At 42.1% G+C, this 17,076-nt stretch overlaps 1 protein-coding gene and 1 long non-coding RNA gene across 7 annotated transcripts in view; one reads left to right on the top strand and one right to left on the bottom strand.

Annotated features, from left to right (window-relative positions):
- LOC118971620 (uncharacterized) overlaps positions 1-234 on the top strand; it is a 34,991-nt gene extending 34,757 nt beyond the window's left edge. The window contains exon 3 of the long non-coding RNA XR_005060128.2: positions 53-234. This is a non-coding gene — a long non-coding RNA (uncharacterized lncRNA). The remainder of the gene's footprint in view (positions 1-52) is intronic.
- The window catches only part of SESN3 (sestrin 3), a 69,078-nt gene extending 68,077 nt beyond the window's left edge, over positions 1-1,001 (bottom strand). For 3 of the 6 annotated variants that reach the window (XM_037013766.2, XM_073239465.1, XM_073239466.1), the window contains exon 1: positions 297-707. In XM_037013766.2, coding sequence (XP_036869661.1) covers positions 297-446 — 150 coding nt within the window. In that variant the 5' untranslated portion in view covers positions 447-707. The other 3 variants (XR_012132597.1, XM_037013769.2, XM_037013767.2) reach the window with 3 other exon arrangements.
- Positions 1,002-17,076: the final 16,075 nt, after the last annotated feature.

Here is a 17,076-nt window from a genome sequence, read left to right as displayed (position 1 = left end):
GGTATTTAGAGAAATTGACTAAGAACGGTGCGTATTCATTTCTGTCTTTCAGGCCCGGTGCATTTGCCCAGCTCAGCAATTTTAATTCATTTGTACTGGACAAGCAGCAGCGCCTCAACTAATGTTTCCATTTAGTGAACTGGAACGACAGAGTTTGGACAAAAATAAACCGATTATATTACCGAGTGGCGGCTGTTAATGTCTGATAAAGCTTTTATCGGTCTTAAGAGAAATCTTTTCATTCCCCCCACCACCCCACTCAGCGGAGCGATGAAGCCAAGCAAACGGAACAATACCGGGGCAACTTCCATCAGCCTCTGGAAAGCAGTCGGCGGCCCGCGCGCTGATTCCTGCGGACTAACAGGAGCCGGCGTGGAGTGCCAAGAGGCAATGACCGGGTCGGCCCTCCACCCCGACCCCTGCGGAGCCGCGGGGTAAGACGGCATCGCGTGGGCATGAAGTTGGAGCCGCCTCTCCAGTTCCTTTCCAGCCCGGACTGCAGGCACAGGCCGGCCGCCGGAGGAGCGCAGCGCGGGGCAGCCCCGGAGCCTCCGCTCCCACGCCGGCCGCCACCAGCAACCCGCGGAGGACCGGGCCGGCGCCCCCTCCCAACCGGGCCCACGGCCCACGCCCCCTGCAGGGCCTCGGCGGGGAAGGCGCCCGCGCGCCCGGAGCTCGCCTGCGGAGCGCAGCTCCCAGGCGGACCCCGAGCCCATCCCGTACCTTCCGCAGCACTTTCCGGCAGTTGGTGCAAAGCAGGTAGTTGGCGGCGGCCGACGGGCCGCTGCTGCCACGGTTCATCGCGGCCTCGGGGCCGAGCCGTCCTCCTGCCGCCGGCCGCGCTTCAGCCTCAGCCTCCTCCGGGCGGGATGCCGAGATGCGCGAGTGCGGCGCTGCCCGAGGCGACCGCCGCAGCGGCTGCCGACGCGCCGGCGGAGACGGCGGCAGCTTCTTCTTACCGGCCCGTCGTTCCGCCCGCCCCCATCCTCACACCCCCCCCGCCCCACCAGGCTCACCAGAGCCGCCACCCCCGTTGCGGCCTCCGCCGCCTCCACCGCCTCCACCGCCTCCGCGCCCCGGGGCCGCCCCCTCCCGCCGAGCGAGCCCCGGCCACGCCCCCTGGCGGTTCCCCGCAGCCAATGAGCAACTAGAGCCCGGCTAGGAGCTGCACCGGCCAATCACAGAAGCCGAGGCCGCCCCGAATCTCCGGGCAAGTTAAGTTTATCTCCGAGACTCAGAACTCAAGGGCTATGGCGCGTTGTTAAGCAGCGGGCTGGGAGGGAATACCGTTTTTGCTGCTCGGCCAATAGGAGGAGAGGGTGGCCATATGCAAATTAGACTGGAAGCCCAGCCCCTATCTCGGGCAAGCCACGCCCCCTCCGTAGGTCCCTTCGGAATTGGAGTGTGAGATAAATAGCTGGGAGCAAGATCCTCTCTAGAGGGTCTACAACTGAGCTAAATATTCCCTGATTTCTTGAGAAAGGTTGAAGTGGGGTGGGGTGGGGTGGGGTGGGGGAGGAGGAGGGAGCTAAAACGTTTACACAGTGGGGTCAGTAGCTATGCTTTCTTCTAGCCAAAACCTTCGCTTAGCTGTGAAGACTGCGGTCACCCAGCACTTTGCATCCAGGGATCTCAAAGAACTTTATGCATCATTTATCGTAAGCCGTGTTTTGCAAACGACCAGTTGCTTGCGCGGAGGTAGGGGATAGATGTTTGAAGTATATTTACACCATTCATCGAGTCAGGGTGAAAAAAAGACACAAAACCTCTGGTTTAGCGGTTTCCTGTATCTGAAGCCCCCTCTAGCACTCAATCCTCAGCAATGAAAGTTCCTTTATTTGCCCAGCACGAAAGGGGCCAGAGAGACAGGTTTATCCTCTCACCGAAAGTCCTTTCTGAGGCAGCTGGTCAGACATATGCAGAGCACAGAGCCCTGCTTGGGAAAGAAGGTTCAGTGAACAGATTTAAAACTATTGGGCTGGACCTGCCTTTTCCAAAGCTAAAAATGGTGAGTCGGGATTTTGGCGTCCATCCTCTAGACAGAGAAGCCAGATATAAGTGGGGAAAGCTCTGGCTGGCAGAATGTGGGGGGAGAGGCGACTGGGGGGAGCCAGGTCTCCCCGGAAAGGCCAGTAGCGCTCGTGCAGGGTCGAAACCGGGTTCCTGACGCAAGATGCCCCGAAACCTGCTCCCCAGTGAGAACAAAAGCAGGCGACGAACTGGAACTCGATTGGTGCCCGGTCTTCACCGGCGTCTTCCCGGCCCTGGAGACAACTTGCTTCACCCGCTGGCACGCAGCTCCGCGCTCGCTGGAGCCCCAGCTCTCCACCGGCCCTGGCTGTGAGCATACAGCACTGTGCTTCGTGACATCACCTGTTTTCGCTCTTTAGACCATGATCGGTATTCTCGGCTTCTCCCTTTTTAAAGGTCTCTAGTGTACGAGGATTTGTGAAGGCCTGCGATTCGCAGAATCTGTGGAGATGATTTAAAAGGAAGGTTTCACTAGTCTGCATTTCTTTTCTTCCTTTTCTTTTTAATTTAAAAACAACCATGATTTCCTAAGGGATTAATTGTGGTGTTGTGATGCAAAATCAGAAAGGTACACTTGGAGGAGCTAGCAAGTTTAGCATATCAAAGCTATTAGACCAAACTGTGTGGTTGGAACTGCCAATCTCCCCCTTTTTCAACAGCTGCCTCCTCGCTGTCCCTTTTAGAGACCAACACGCATAAACCAAGTCTACACAAGGAACAAAGGAAATGGAAATCTGCCAGTGTCAGGTTTAAATAGATTTAAATAGACTGGAAAACCCCCAAGAGTTCTAAGTTGTGCGGTTGGGTAAATGTGTTGATCCATTTAACTAGTGACAGCTAAAGGTCGCTGGATGCTGTATAGACATATATAGCCTAGAATAGCAATGGTGTTGTGAAGAGCTTAACATTCAGTTAGAAAAAATACTGTAACAGCAAGAAAATTCGGAAAAGGGAGAAATTACCACATGTTCTTCAATGCAAAGAACCAAGAAATCCAGGGAGAAAGTAAGTCAGCAAGGCACAGTTTTCCTAAGAACTCAAACACATATGTGTCCTCATTTGGTGGTAAATTTCTTGGGCTATATTCCTGGCTGGTTCTGTCTTGTAAAGCAGATTTTATGTGAATACATTTTAAGGGAAGAAGAAATTGAAGGATGAAGTGAATTTTTGTGCAGAGATTGAATTTTCTCAAATAGTATTTTAACTTCAAAGTATTTCCTATTTTCTTTCCATTCTTCTTACAACTTTTCCTTTTACTGAACAGCTAAAATTCATTCACAATAAACTTACTTTGAGTTCTTCAATAGCTAAATCCCCTAAAAAGGATGGCCAAGATAGCCCAGCTCTACGTGATTATACCCCTAACAAATATTGCTAAAGGGAGGTTTTTGAGGAATATCTTCACTGATAAATGGTTAGATTCATGTATGTGACCAAATGATGGCTCTTTCCACCAAACTCCACAAAACTTTTCTAACGTTAATTGTCTGTGGTGCCATTTTTTTGGCATTTAACCATTGTGATGCTTCTTCAATAGGCTGTTACATATATTTATGTTCCACCCCTGAATCCTCAATCCAGTAGCTCTTTCTCAGCACACAGCAGCCACCCTTCCCTCTCCTGACAACCTCCATTCCCATCATATCGTTCTCTCCTTTCATGGTCATGTTCAACTTCTGGATCCTTTACTTCGTTTCCACTCCTCACCTGGCTTCCCTTCTTTCCTAGCCATCCTGGAGATCATAAAGAGAATGGGACTTAACAAGTGACTTGCAAATCCTAGTATCACACTGTTTGAGGGAAAGGAGCAAAAGCCACTTCTTTTAAATAAGGAGACACTCCATCCCTTTGTTGTCTGGTATTTCTATAACAAGAAAGAACTTTAGAAAAATAAGATATAGGTAAAAATTACAATTAATGTTGAGAACTACTTCTTATTTTTTCATTACAGAATTAGGATGGTATTTTATTAAATGTTTTGCATCATTTAAAAAATAAATTTTGATTATTTTGAAATATTCTTTTAAAGTGTGATTTTTGTTTTTACAAGTAGTGTAAAATCACATGGTTTGGGTGTACCGTAACTTATTTAATCATTATTCCATTATTGAACATGCAGGTTTTTTCCAGTTTTTCATAGTTACAAATAATGCTGTGATAAGCTTCCTCATACATACGTTTCTGTCAGGGTCTCTGATTCCTAGATGTGGAATTTAAACTGAAAGGGTATGAATATGTTTTAAGGCTCTTGATGCAATTTGCTAAAATAGTTTGTGGAAAGGTTCAAACAATTTGCACTCACCTCAGAAGAAAGAATCATATGAAAGCACAAACCCGATCTGCCTTTCCCTACATAAGGCTGACCAGTATTGCACTTACCTTACCTCTAATGCCATAAGGCTGACCAGTATTGCACTTACCTTACCTCTAATGCCTTCCATGCCCTTCTGCCTGGTGATTGACCTCCTATTAAAAGACCTTCTGGTAGAGTCAAGCACTTGTCAAAGTGTCCATGGTGCCTCTCTTACACCTTCTTTAGCATCAGGCTCAGTAGTTACATGATTGATTTAAGTTCTATTTTTTTATGAGACTGTGAACCACTCGAGGGCCAGGATGGACTTAACAGTCATTGTGCATTCTTGATTCCTAGCCCAATCCACAGGGATGTGCTTTTAAACTCTTGGAGAAAATCACGAGTTTTCGCTCTTACTTTCCTAAATATATGACACATTCTTCTGGGGCATCTCTTTTGAATCTCTGATAATAGCTACAGGATCCTCTAGAAGGGCCCCAATAAATATTTGTGAATGGAATAGCTAAAAAAACCCAAACCTATTGCTGCAGAGCAGAGAGATTTGATTCATGTCCTTATCTGTTACCATTTCCTTCTGTGACATTGAATGTAACATTAATGGCTGGGCTTGCCATCTCTTTTATAAAATGAAAGTTTTCGCCAGGAACCAAGAGTATAGGGAGGGTTGGTGGGTGAATTTTTATGTTCAACACTTTTGAAAGAAGGTACCCTGTTAATAACATGCTGTGATTTTTGGACTTGAAGTTGTTTACTTCTGTAGATATTCTCATTCTACTGACCTAAGAACTGGGCCCCTTTATAATTCCTAAATAAGGATTCAATTGAAAAAATCAATTACTAAAGATATTTTTTAAATTTCATTTCTTGAGACAGTAGGTCATTTTGTAACGTTCGCCTCCTCAGACTTTTTTTACTTCCTGCCCAGGGGCACCCAAAGCATTTGGAGTGCAGAGAAAGGGCTGCCTTACTTACAAATTTGCAAATACTGTAATTTGTTTTGTGCACAAAGGAATTTGCACTTCACACAATTGTAAATTGATTGCTCCCTTTTGGGCTGTTATTAGATTCCTGCTATTTTTTTCCTAGGGCCCAAGACCAATACTACACCAAAGGAGAAATGAAGAGGATATGTTCCAAACGGCCATGGCTTCTGTGCCCGTTCCCGTGCCACCCACTCAGTCACCCACCTCGACCAAGAAAACTCTTACCAAAGCTCATTTTTCAAAGAACAAATATTGCACCAAGATCCAAATTTCTGTCAGCCTTCTCTTTTAACTTCCATTTCACAGTTTCCTGCACTTAACCCTATAAAAAGCAGATGACAAATGAGAGGCCTATAGATGTGGGGGTCTGTTGTTTGTTTGGCCTGCAGAATGTTAGCCCACACAATACTTTAAAAAATGGAATTATTTTAAGATATTTATTATTTAGGAGATTTTACACCAAAAATCTAGATATCCAGTTTTTCTCTTGAAAAACTGTCAGATCTGGCGGCACTGGGCTCACACTGCCATGTGGCACCATCTGCCAGAGCCCACTGCCCACTATTTGGGTTTGGACACGTACTGTCGGGGTCTTGGTCGCTGCCTGGGGGTTACATTTTGCCAGTTAATTTAAATTATCTTCTTGACATTGGGAGTGATTTCCCACCTTTATAAACTTTCCCTAGTATCTAAATTACTGAACTGATGGTTGTCTCTCTTAAGTTTTTTATAGAATCTGAGTTACTAATAAATATCATGCCTAGACTATAGAAAAAGTTGAGTACAGGGGTCAGATGCAAGGACTGCCGTGATGTTTACTGGGTATCCCGACACCTGTGTGTGTGTGGACACGGTGGGGAGGACAGTTGTCTATAAAGGGACCATCATGCCCTTTGTGCTACCAACCCTTCTCCTTATTCTGACTCTGCCTACATACCCATTCTAGTTGTAGTTTTAGAAAAAAGGGACCACATAAGAAGTGGAAGGACATTGGTGTTTTCTTTGATGGGCATTATCATGTGGAGATAATAAAAGCCTGACTTTGGAGTCAGACAGGACATTGTGTGTGTGCTGACTGCCCCTTACCAGATCATGACCTTGGGCGAGGTACTTAATTAAGTTACTTTGATTCTTAATCTGTAAAATGGAGTAATAATGCTACTTATGTTGCATGATGATTGTAAAGATCAAATGGGATATTCCACTATAGTCAACAAAGCACCTGAAACATAGTAAGCCCTCAAAAAATGTTGGCTGCTAGCGCCACAAAGGATGTTATGCTCTGCACGCTCTATGACCTTTGATCATCACTTAACCTTTCTATGTAGCAATTTTTGTCATCTGAAAGGTGAGGATATTGATATTAGAGAATTGTTCTGAGGATTAGATGAGTTATATGTAAAACTCATTAAAACTAGCATATACGAAATGCTATATAAGTGTTTGCTGTAAGTATATATATGTCAGGATATTTTTTAATTTGCTTTTTTTTCCCCAGTGGAAATCTTTGATTTTTGAGGTGCTTCTCAAAAGTAAGATATTGTGTGATAGGAGAAATAATGGTGGACAGAAAGTCAGGAGACCTAGGGTTTAGTTTAGTGCTGCTGTGAACTACGTGATATCAGGCCTCAGTTTCCTCTTCTGTTAAATGTAGAGGGGTGATTGCATAGGGTCAGGGCCAGAGCTTATATAATGTCCTTTAAGAGTATAAAATTATGGCTGGCAAGTTAGCTATGAAAATGAGCACTTATTTAAAATCAACAACAAAATCCAAATAAATTTTTAAGAGCTGAAAAATACCACAAACATCAAAAAGTCCAAATAAATAAATATTTTTTTTAAATTAACTGTCTGACACAACCCTACATTACTTCATTCCCCTTCATTTTTTTGTCCTGTATATTCTGATATACTCTTCATATTACAGTGATGTTTGCAATCTTCTATGGAGAGAGAATAAAAAGACAATTCTATCTTTCCCCTAGCATTCATTCTAGGGCAGAGTGCCCTAGGATGCATATGCATCATGAAACAGCCTCTAACCCTACATCTTTGTGACACGATGCCAGTGAATTGACCCAGTGGGCAGTGGAATATTCCTAGAATGCTTTCTTACATTGAGACAACTCAAAATGTCAACCGCACACTGAAATAACTGTGATCCACATATATGTAACCCACTAAACCTAAGCTAAAGCTATTTCCATTGCCATTTCCATTTCCATTTAGCAGATACCAGCAAAAATACCATCGCTTCTCCAATTCCACCAGCAGGAGAAAGAGCTTGAAGGAGGTAAATTGGACGCAAAGACACAATGGTCTTTGCCAACAATGGTTAAAATAGCTTACTTGTGCATTTAAAACTGTGACCACATGAACACATTGCTCAGACCTCTCCCAGGGCCTTGGAAGGGTCCAAAGCTAGTGACAGACCCTCAAGTTTGAGCTTCATTAAATTTATGGTTAATCCACATCTGAGCAGAGAACTGCAAAACTCTAAAATTTCAAACTCTGAAATTCTGTGAATTTGTTTTGTCTTAGTATTCCCACGAGAATCCAGTGTGCGCAGAATATAGGAGAAGGAGGAGAATTTTTTCAAGTTGGTGGGGAGAAAGTAAAAGCAACTCTATTCCCCCAAATCCCACATTCTGTCAGTTTTCCTTTATTCCCTTGGGGACTGTTTCTCCTGTTAGCCTGTTTGTCTCCTTGAGGTTCCAAATTCACTGCCCCAAATTCTTAGTATTCTTGTCTCAGAGATGAGGAAACTGATAAGAGAAATATTTTATGTATTTTATAGAAAAATCACTGAAATATACTGGCTGCCTAGGTGTTAAAAAGGATATAATGGAATTGAAAAGGAATAAAATAATAGTTAAAAAGGAATAAAATAGAAAAATCCACATGAGAATAAGGGAGTTTGGGAGTAGGATCTAGTTAATGGGAGTGCAGGGGAGTTCTAATTTGCAGACTCAGAAGTCTTAGAGGCAGTGGTATTTTATTGTGAGGGATTTGCAGGGAATCAACACACAAGACTGAGGTGAGACTGGAAGGGCCCTTGGTAGTCCATACTTCAACTTTCAGACCCTCCAAATATGACTGTGTTACATACAGACTTTCAGCATCTTCTGGGTGAGTCTTACTCAACAGAGTATTTCAAGTAATTGAAACCTAAGCGGTGCTCAAAAAAATTTATTGGATGAAATGACTGGGTATATTAGAGTTTGTAAACTAGAAAGCAAGTGAACATATTATTTTTACTAATAAATGTTCCCAAATTGTCTTAAAATCTAAAAATATTCTCTTGCAAGGATAAAATTTGCCTTGTTAGCAAGAACTGACTCAACATTTATGTGAATGGTAACAACAAAGACAGCAATTTTAAAGATGAATTGTTGGCTAGAGATGATGCATTCCTACATGAACTGCAAGCTTGGAATCACAACAGCAATTTGCGAGATTCTGGGAGGTCATAAGTTTGGAAGGGAATGCTTTGGCATATAAGCTGTCCACATCTTCCTTTATTCACTCGTTATTTATTGGCACTTCACCAAGTAGTAAGTCCTGGTGATTAACATCAACAAAATACAGGCTTAGAATTTAACAGTGAGATTGAAGTATGATCTTTGCATTGATATAAAAAAATAAATAGAAAATGAGAGTAGAAGGTAAAAAGAATTGTTAGCAAAGGGCTCAGAAAGATCTTTTGACTATGCCTGTAACCCGATGACTCTTAGGGGCAGTGATGGACATATGATGCAGAATTCTTGCTGCATTTTAATGTAATTCACAACATCCACAGGAAGATAGGATTAACCCTTATTAATATTAGAGAACAATACAGAACAGTGTATGATGAAATTACCTCTTAATTCCATGTTCATTACTTGATTCATTCTTGCATTCATGCATTCATTCACTCAGCATGTTTGTGGACTACCTACCATGTGCCAGGCACTTGACTCATCACAAAGATCAAGTGATGCCCTGACAGCCAGAATCCTACAGCACTTATAACCTACCACACAAGACGGAGTTTAAACAAGCGATGCCAACATGTAGTGATTATTATTGTAGGGAAAACACAGGAAGGGAACAGTAGGGGCATCTCACCTGGGCTAGGCCTCCCCAAGGAAGTGAACTGTAAATCCAAGTGGTGGGTTGTACTCTGGTTTCTGACAGTGACTCCCACACATCCCTCTAGGAGGTCCTTTTCATTTGTAAATCTCAAGGTTTCAATTCCCCCTTTTAATACAGCTAATGTTCCATTTGTGAAACTACTGGGAATCTTGGCTTTTTATATTATAACAGACAAACTTTTATGCCAGAAGCAATCGTTTCTTTTCTAAGAGGCACTATCCCTATTAAAAATTTACCAGAATTTTAACCTCTTTTTCCTCATTAAAAATATCACTTAATATCATTATTTCACCCATAACACTTCTCACTTAGTCCATCATTCTGCTGAGTTTTCCTTGTGTATGGGCAAGTTACATATATGCACCATTTCTAATATGTATGAATTGTCTTCCTTAAGACTAAAGTATTTGAGGACAACCCTCATGTCTCTAATCTATATTTTCTAATACCCATAACACCCATCATAATATTATAATCATAACTGATTTAGTAACAGAAGCAACTACTACCATTTATTGCTTACTATGTGTCAGTCATTTTGCAGTAACCTACATACATTGTATTACCAGTATTTAGAAAACCCCTATAAAGTGGTTATTTCTATCTCCATTTTACAGTGATTTATAGGGATTAAAAGTCTGGTCAAAGTCACAGTTATTATAAGACAGAGCTGTGATTTGAATCCAGATTTGCTTGATGGCAGTGTGTATAGTGTTGTATAATCCTGCCTTGGCTTCACACAGTCATTATTGTAATACTTCTCTGCATTAGGTTGCCCAGCTTGAGGTCTACTAACTTAGATCTCCCAAACATCCACCAAGGATGGTCCTGGTCTATTGTGGACAGCTAGATTAGCTCCTCTAAGGACGAAGATGAACAAACTAGTTTCCACATAGTGTGCCAGCAAACCGGAGATATTTGTCTCAACTTGTCCCATCCCCATCCTCCTCCGAAGAAATTTTTCTGCTTGTGGCTCCATTCTAGATAGTCATGCTCTTTGCTACACACTTGCCTCTTGTCTCAGATGAGTGGACTAAAGGGCAGACACTTGACTTGAACACAGCCATTCTGTAACCTGGTCGGCCATAGGTATGGATGAGCTTAAAATGAAAATCTGGGCAAATCCGATGCCTTTCTTGAAAATTTGGCAAAGGGAATCTAAAAGAGTCAACCAGTTGGCAGCAAAATCAGAGAGTGAGAGGATGCCGTGAGCCACATGCAAGCCAAGACTGTGAAGGTGCCGAAAAGATAGAGTAGAGGTTGAGAAAGCTGCTTGGGAGGGCAGGTGGGAGCCATGTGCAGGAAGAAAGCAAACACATGGGTGATTCACACCGTCCTCGATCCTGGTACAGTTCCAGGCCCTGCTGTGTGTTTTTCAAACAATTCTTTTCTCTGACCTAATCTCCTCCCACTGTGAGTTTTGTGGAGTAATCTGAGCATGCCTCAACCAAGAGGGACTGACTGAAACAATCTTCCTTCATTTCTATGTCAAGTACTTACAAATATGAAGTATTACTTTTCTCATTAGTAAATGGATGTGAAAGTCAGACATACCAAAAGAAAGAACTAGAACTCATTGGGCCAGAAAATCCTATTTTAGTTCTTACATGCAAAAAATTCTTTCAGCTTCTGTGTCATTAAGAAAGTCTGCTCTGCAAGAACCTCAAACTTAGAAACTTTTTGTGCTGTTAGTTAGAAAATGAAGATCAGTAATCTGCTACCCAAACTGCTTCTCCTTTCCTGATTTAATGTAAAAGTGATTCTAATGTCTGTGCTAGCAACTGTCTGGGAAGAAAGCTTGGGGACACAAAAGGCTTTCTCCCTTTCTGCTCTTTATCCTTCATTCAGACTTCATGCCTGCCAGCCCAGTTTAATGCCTTTCCTAGGGTTTTTGAACCAAAAAGATTTTTTAAAAGGTATAAACAAACAGAAATCAAAGTTAAATTTCCTCCCAGATGTCTAAGAACTAAATGGCCTAGGAAAAGATAGTGAATAAGGGCAACTTTGTGTGACTTTGCGGGCTAAAGATCACTGTGATGCCCTTTTGGGTCAGCTTATAGGGGACCAGGCATTTACTCAGAGGTCATTTTACTTTGGAAATACAGATACATATAAATGTTTGAATCTGACATAACTTGTCAGATGTGGAATGTGCCTAAATAACTGGTTTGTTTCTGTAGAGCCAATTACTAGACTTAGAAGCGCTCGTCTCAGGCAGCCACGATAGAGCTGGACTTCCCATTCTCTTTGCTTTTCATTCCTGCCGCCTGTGCCCTGTCTCTGCAGGAGCTATGGCCCCTTCTTTTCTTTTCTAAGTCGGTCTCTCACTCTTTCTCTCTTTCTCCCTCTCTCGTATTTTTTCTGGACTCTTTCTGATCTCAGCAGTGCTTGCACCCCTTCTCTATCTGGTAGGTAAAGTAGTTTTGGGGATTTGCTAAGCCCTCAGAAAATAAAGGAAGTACTTCCCCTTACCAACAAGGATATTCTCTGTGGGTGTGCTTTCCCACACCTTTGAAAACTGTGGATGGAGAAGAAAAGAAAATGGTGCTTCTCCCTGGGCAATATGAGAAGGGCTGTGGTTGTGTTAGACTTGCTGTTGAGATAACTGTTATTTTGTATATACACGACCTGCCACTTGGCATTTTCTATTTATCTGAGGAAATGGGAATATCTAGAGATTCACATGTCTATGGGGAACTAAAATGCTGAGGAATGGAAGCAAATGGAAATGCTTACATATTAAACAAGTGTAATTTCACCTGTGACCTGAAATGTATCTTCTAAGAGGCCTGTAAGGGTGAGATTGGAACCTTTTTTTTCTATCTTGGTAGTGTATAATCTAGTTAATGTTCAAAAACTCTTCAGATTTCATCTTTTAGTACTTACTTTGTAAGATTTTTTTTTGAGGATTAAATGAAAAAAATTTGTAAAGTGCTTAAGACAGTGTCCTTCCTACAAGCACTCACTGAATGTTAGATACTAGTATTTTCAAAAGATTTCATAAACAAGAACATATTTTTTAATAACAATTGAAATTTGCCTGAATTTTAATGTCTTGGGTTTCCAGATACCATTTATCAATTTTTGTTTTTATTTAAAGGGCATCCAATACTTGATAACATGCAAGGTTTATCATTAAGTATCTTTTTTGCACTTGTGCTTGCAAAGCACATTTTTGTCTTCTATTAGTCTATCCAATCACATTCCAAGATAGAGGACTCCATGTCAGAGATACTGCCAAATAATGAATCTAACTGCCTGGAAAAATTAAATGACAGCAATGTGTCTCTTATTCTAACCTCTCTCAAAATGAAGAAAGATGGTTTTCTCTGGAACTTGGGCCTGTGTATGTATATAGGTGAGTGTGCAGGTGCATACACAGACGTGTGTGTTTATAATCATTCTTTAAGCTTTTAACTGAAGAACTGCAGTTTTCCAGTTAATGAAAAGGAAACATTCCCATTTAAGGGCTGGGATTCTGAGATAGTGTGTCTTGGAATATTTCAAGAGCTTTGCCAACAAGTCAGTGGCTGATGATTCCCAGTTTTACTCTGTAGGGGGCAACTACCTTTTGTGACATGAACAAATCCTGAAAGATAATATACCTGATGTATTCTGCATGATTCAAGCAAGGGCTTAGCCATATCATAAATAGGTCTCTCTCTCTCTCTCTCTCTCTCTTTTAATATAGGTGTGGGCTGAGAGCATCCTCTGGGTGGTGTAATGGGCAGGATACATAAATCATGAACCAAAGTAACAGGTTCCATCATCTTTGCCTTTTACAATCGCCCTCTGTTTACAGAAGTCCATTTGTGAGTCTCGCTAGGTCATCAGGGAAAATGCCTTAATTGTTCCCTGGTTGTGTACCAAACCAAGGACCCAGGTCACAGGATATTTATACTGTTGTCTATCAGAGCATTCACTGGGAGTAAAGATGAGCAATTCAACTGCCAAAAATATTGTGGCTTGCAAACTATGAATGCACATGAAAAAGGTCACTGCATTACCAGGTCACAAGTAAATGATTTTGTTCTCTTGAGCAAATGGTGCAACTCATTTAGGTTGACTTCGTCTTCCTCAGGTGTCACGAACGTGATTTTTGCTTATTCACTGTAGTCCTCAGTCCATTGCATAGTGATATCTCAGGTACAAAGGGACTGAAGCAACGTCTGATTTGGGAGAGTTTCTCCCCTTTCTCAAAGAACTAAGGAATATACTTAGCTAAACAAATGTTAAGGGTCTAGATGTGGAGGATACCTGTAAAGGGTAAGGTTTTTCTAGTGTAAAAAAAGCGAAGAAGGGCAGGCAGACGCTTGGATGTGATGGTGCCTTAGTTTATTCAGCTTTGGTGTTGCCCCATGGAGCTTCAGAATGAGGACCAGCGGTCTGTTGCCTGGATAGGTCAATACGCTGGGGTGAACCGAGGCTCCTGTCCCAGCCTGCCAGCTCCTGCCCAGTTGGAGCCGTGTCTGCTCTATTCTCTTTGCCTCCTGTCTTCAGGCTTCCAGCAACATCATTCTATCCCAATTCCGGAGTTAGATCAGGTGAATTCCTGAGGGCCTTAGATCCCAACCACATGTAAGCCATGCTGACTTTGTGTTGCCACTGTTTCTGGGGCTCCAGAAGCAGATTCAAATGATTACATGATTTTAAAGCCTTTAAATGTCTTTGGCCTTTAGCCCCGTCACTTATCTGACCTACTTCCAATTGCTCATGTTCCAGTCTCCCATCCCTTTTATTAATCTGCTTCTTTTCCACAGTCAGCCCTCCTCCCTGCTACCTTCCAAGACAGCAAACTGCGGACCCTCGGTATCTTTGCTCTCCTGTTCACATTCATCTCAAAATTTACCCAAAGTATCCTGGAAGCAAAGGAGAAGTGCTTAAAAATACTTTTTTCAGTGAAAAACCTGGAGATGACTTACCTAAACATGTCCTCTTTGCTCCTTGATGTAGTTCTTGCTCCTGGCAGGGGAAAGGGATGGGCGGGGTTTTGCCTAGACACACTTCAGCGATTCTGTGTTTAATGCTGCCCTTGCTGAGTCAGCTATTGTTTAAGCAAATGAAGGCAAGTGTCTTTAAGGAATGGTAGCAGAGGCATCGGTGGCATTCACCTGGCTGAACACTTGCAGATTACATCTGGCCATGTCCATGAATAGAATCTCAACCCTGGACATATTCTCCCAAAACAAAAGATCACTCTCATCATTAGACTGTAAGCTCCATCTTTGGGCTCCATTCATTCATGAATCTGTCCTAGGAGCATAGAATGGAGCCTGTTCCATTGTGGGTGCTCAAAAGTCTGTTAGTACGAATTCCGAGCTGATGAAGTTATTTTTCTAGCATTGCATTTGAACAAGGCTCTTCTCCATTAATTAGCACAATATCAAACAGGTAAGGCAGAGTGAATTTTGATATGCTAATTAAAATGCACAGAAAATAATAATCATTGTATCCATTACAGGGCTTTGAATGAACATGAGCTTCTGGGGACTCTAAATGTATCTCAGAGAACAGGGGTAGGAACAGAGTAGAAATGTAGTACATTTTAAGGGATATCTCAAATGCAAAGGGTAGTTGATAAGGAGAAAATTTATTTTTTAAATTAGAGGAATGCAGAATTGATAGTTTTCTGTTTCTCTGAAACACCAGGTGTTTTCTTAGGACCTTAATAGTATTATAACTAAAGGAAAAAAGAGGATTTAGACTAGATAAAACCAAGTCTAAAAAGTTATGAGACTATGATTATAAATGATTGAAATTGTGAAAAAATAAATAAAATTGAGGACTTTATCTCTCTTTTGGGAATGGGTCTGTCTAGGCCCAGAACAAAAGTCCACGGCTATACAGCTTTGTATCTTTGAATTCCTTATAATGGTGTATTAAAATTTTGTATATGTGCATTTTTTCCCTGAGGAGCAAGGACCCATAGTTTTCATCAAATTCCCAAGGTAGTCTGAAACCTCAGAAACTTGTAAGCCACTGGGTCACATAACATTTTAGATTGTCCCCTTATAAGGCTCAACAGAGCACTTTCTGGAGTCAGGCGTCATGCTAAACATTTCATATGTATTACCTCATTTAGCCCTAAATTTGCAATACTGCTGCTTTTCTGAGAAGTAAGTTAACTTTCTCAGAGTCTTAAAGCTGGTAAGTGGTGGAGCTGGGGTACTGACACAGGCTGTATTTTTGACTTTGGGCCTCAGTTTTACTTTTCTCAGGACGATGTTTTGAACTTCTACCTTGATCCCAAAAACTGTGTAACCTCTTAGGTGTCACCTTTGCTGGGGACATTCCTTTGTCCATCTACAGTGACGTGGCACACTATTCATTGTATAGAACTACCTTCATTTTCCGCAGACAGAACATTTGCCAAAAGCCAGAGCCTTTTTATTAGCCATCATTTTCCCTTTAAATCATCATTTATATTTATACAGTAACTGCTTCCTTAGCATCTTTAAGCTTTACAGACCCAAGCAACATTCCTGTATGGAACAGCCCGCTGAGCTCAGAAGCAACCCTCTCCAGACCATTCACCCAGGTTGTTGTTGTTGTTGTTGTTGTTGTTGTTGTTTTCATTGTACAACCAGGTGGCAGTAAGCATCACTTTTTTTAATGCTCTACTCTAGATTCAAGTCTCGCCACATGGCACAAAGGGGCAACCCATACATTTGGAGAGACTCTAAGGCATCCATCCTAAGCGTTGAATGGTCCTGGCACTGTTTCAAAATTTTACTAACTTTCCTTGGTCCCCAGGATAATGGAAACCTCAAAAGAGACAGAAATTAAAATGTCAGCCCAGCTGGGCCCACAGTGTGGGCCAGCAATCACAACGGAACCTGTTGCCTCTGAGATCACCTGAGTACAGCACATCTGTGCTTCCTGCAAAAGGGGCAACAAAATAATCCTGAGCCATTTCCTGGATGTTCTTTAACTCCATGTAGATCAGAATTCTGGTAAGCTTTGTAACTAAGCTATCACTGTCATCACCCAGGACCTAAATAACCTGAAATACATAATCAAGGCTAGAAAGGCAAGTAAAATAAAGCATCGTTATTCTCTGCCCGCGAAAAGGGTATCACCTGAACCTTCTCACTTACTGCAGACTCTGAAAGATGAGTAGTGGGCCACGTCACTGCAGGTGGACAAAGGAATGTCCCCAGCAAAGGTGACACCTAAGAGGTTACACGGTTTGTGGGATCAAGGTAGAAGTTCAAAACATCGTCCTGAGAAAAGTAAAACTGAGGCCCAAAGTCAAAAGAATGGGAAACAGAGGGATTGAGTGGTGTGGGGATCAAGACGTTGCCAGTCTCATTACTTGGTCTTTTTTTTTTTAGTCTTTATTGACAAAGCCACTGCTGAAATTGAGTAAAGTTCTACTTTCTCTTTTTAGATCCTGGTACAATAATATGGAAATAGGTCATTTTCTTACGATGTTTCCTCATCTGCTCTGTGATTGTATTTGTACTTGGACGCTTCCTTCTTGAGATTACAGGCTTCTTGAGGACGGTTTTCCTCATCATTGTCTCTTCAATACAATGCAATTTTTTTGAAGTAACGAATAAAGTCAGTGCAGATCAGTCTTCTGGTGTATCTTACAGGAATTTTTACCAG

Source organism: Manis javanica, chromosome 6 (genome assembly GCF_040802235.1).
Source record: "Manis javanica isolate MJ-LG chromosome 6, MJ_LKY, whole genome shotgun sequence".
NCBI classification, from domain to species: Eukaryota; Metazoa; Chordata; class Mammalia; order Pholidota; family Manidae; genus Manis; species Manis javanica.
The sequence above is the reverse complement of the archived record's forward strand: the minus strand, read 5'-3'. Positions and strand labels throughout refer to the sequence as shown.